Genomic DNA, 2,002 nt, shown 5'->3' on the forward strand with positions numbered 1-2,002 from the left:
CATGTGTGGAAGATTTCAGAAATGATTTTGAGGAATGTGCTGAAGGCTTCATCAACATTTCTGGAGGAATGTGTAACAGTATTCCAATCTATAGACTTAAGTTCTTCTCTATACTTGCTAATATTTGTATCTGTAGATAGTCTGACACACTGAGTTTGTTCCTCGTCTTCTTTTGGTTTTTTAGTAATTAGTTTCACCCATATACCTCTATGGTCGGACAGGTAATCGACATTAAATAAGCCTAGCTCAAAATCACATTTGTATACATTTGTTATTAGATTGTCAAGACAGGAGGAGTGCCTAGTAGGGCTTTCATTAGCACAAAAGAGATTATAGGATCTTAACATGTTTACTAAATTAACATTTCTGGCTGTCATTTGCCTAATGTCTATGTTTAGATCCCCAAAGATTAAAATTTTGTATTTAGTATATTTTTGTATACTGATCACAAGTTTTTCTAAACGTTCTATAAATTGTTCTACATTACTTTCAGGAGTGTGATATAAAGACACAGTTATGAGCTGTATACTAGGTATAATAAAAGCAGCTGCTTCAAAAACACCTTTAATGCATAGGTCACTAACTTCAAGAACAGAAAACTTTAAGTCTAGATCATTGCTAATATATATATGGATGAACCCCCATAGGATTCACTGGGTCTGCAGAAGTATGTAGCTAATCTGAAACCTGATGGTACATACAGTTTTATATCCTCTTCCTTTAACCAATGTTCGTTTATACATAAAATCATTCTTTTGTTACTTTTTAATAGTATACCAAGCTCATCAGCTTTATTTTTCAGAGACCTGACATTTAAGTCCAGAAATAAGATAGAGTTACTGTCACGGGAGGGGAGGAGTACAGTATTATGGGGCAATGGAGAACATTTAATTGTTTTTTCAGCCCTGGAATCTATGTTAGGTGGTGGTTGGACTTCCTTGGGATAAACCATAAAAAATCTTCATTTCTCTTTGGTAATTTTTTGGGTCTGTTTGAAACACAGTTGGAAGTTTGTTTCACTTTACTGTCCACAAGTTTTATAGGAACATGTTTTCCCAAATCATTTGGTATCACTTCATCATGAGACAAAGATGATACTTTACTTACTGTGACTGGTCTATTCTTTTCTGCTACTCTTGAAGGTGATGGAGGAGGAGCTGGTACTGTTTCTGCTGTTGGTGAAGTTGCTTTAGTTGCTGCTGGTGGAGGAGTTGTTTCTGCTATTACTGGTAAAGGAGTTGGTTCTGCTACTGCTGGTGTGGGAGATGGTGCTGCTGCTATAGGAACTGGTTCTACTGCTGGATGAGTTGCTTCTGCTGTTGCTGATGGTGTTTCTTCTGCTATTGCTGGTGAAGTAGTTTGTGCTGCTACTGCTGGTGAGGGAGATGGTGTTACTGCTGTAGGAGCTGGTTCTAATGCTGGAGGAGTTACTTCTGCTGTTACTGAACGTGGTTCTTCTGACGCTGCTGTTGATTCTACTTCTGTTAGTATTGCTTCTTTAGGTACTTCTGCTGCATTTTCTGTTACTGTATCTGATTCTGCATTAGACACTCCTAGAGATACTTTCTGTGATGATGATACAGGTACCACTGATGATGTTGTTGGTAAGTATTGCAGTCTCTGAATAATTTCCATTAGCTTTAATGTAACAAGTTGCTTTCCACGGCCATTTAAGTGCAGCCCGTGAGTAGTGTGGAATCTACGTCCAATGGTATTAATATTAACAACAGAAACATTTCTATATTGTTTCCATAGACTGGAAAAAAGTTCATTGGCGGCACTAATTTCCTTGTTTACACACGACCAGGACATCAAGTCGTACCTTTGTGGTATATTTACGAGGATAACGTTTGTATAACTTAGTTCAGATAAACACTTGTTTAATTCGCAGCAGGCTTTAGATGTATCATTTTGATAAATGTCATTAGATCCACCAAAGAGGACAACAAAATCTTTCGAAGACAGCTTTTTTATTTCTTCAGAAAAAACTAGTTTTCTTATT

At 36.9% G+C, this 2,002-nt stretch overlaps 1 protein-coding gene across 1 annotated transcript; it reads right to left on the bottom strand.

The window, feature by feature from the left end:
* Nucleotides 1–912: 912 nt before the first annotated feature.
* Nucleotides 913–1,635, bottom strand: LOC126202085 (calphotin-like). Its single transcript, XM_049936838.1, has one exon. It carries the CDS (start codon nt 1,633–1,635, stop codon nt 913–915), a length of 723 nt encoding a protein of 240 aa, XP_049792795.1.
* Between the last annotated feature and the right edge of the window lie 367 nt (nt 1,636–2,002).

This window comes from Schistocerca nitens, chromosome 1, assembly GCF_023898315.1.
Source record: "Schistocerca nitens isolate TAMUIC-IGC-003100 chromosome 1, iqSchNite1.1, whole genome shotgun sequence".
Classification (NCBI taxonomy): Eukaryota; Metazoa; Arthropoda; class Insecta; order Orthoptera; family Acrididae; genus Schistocerca; species Schistocerca nitens.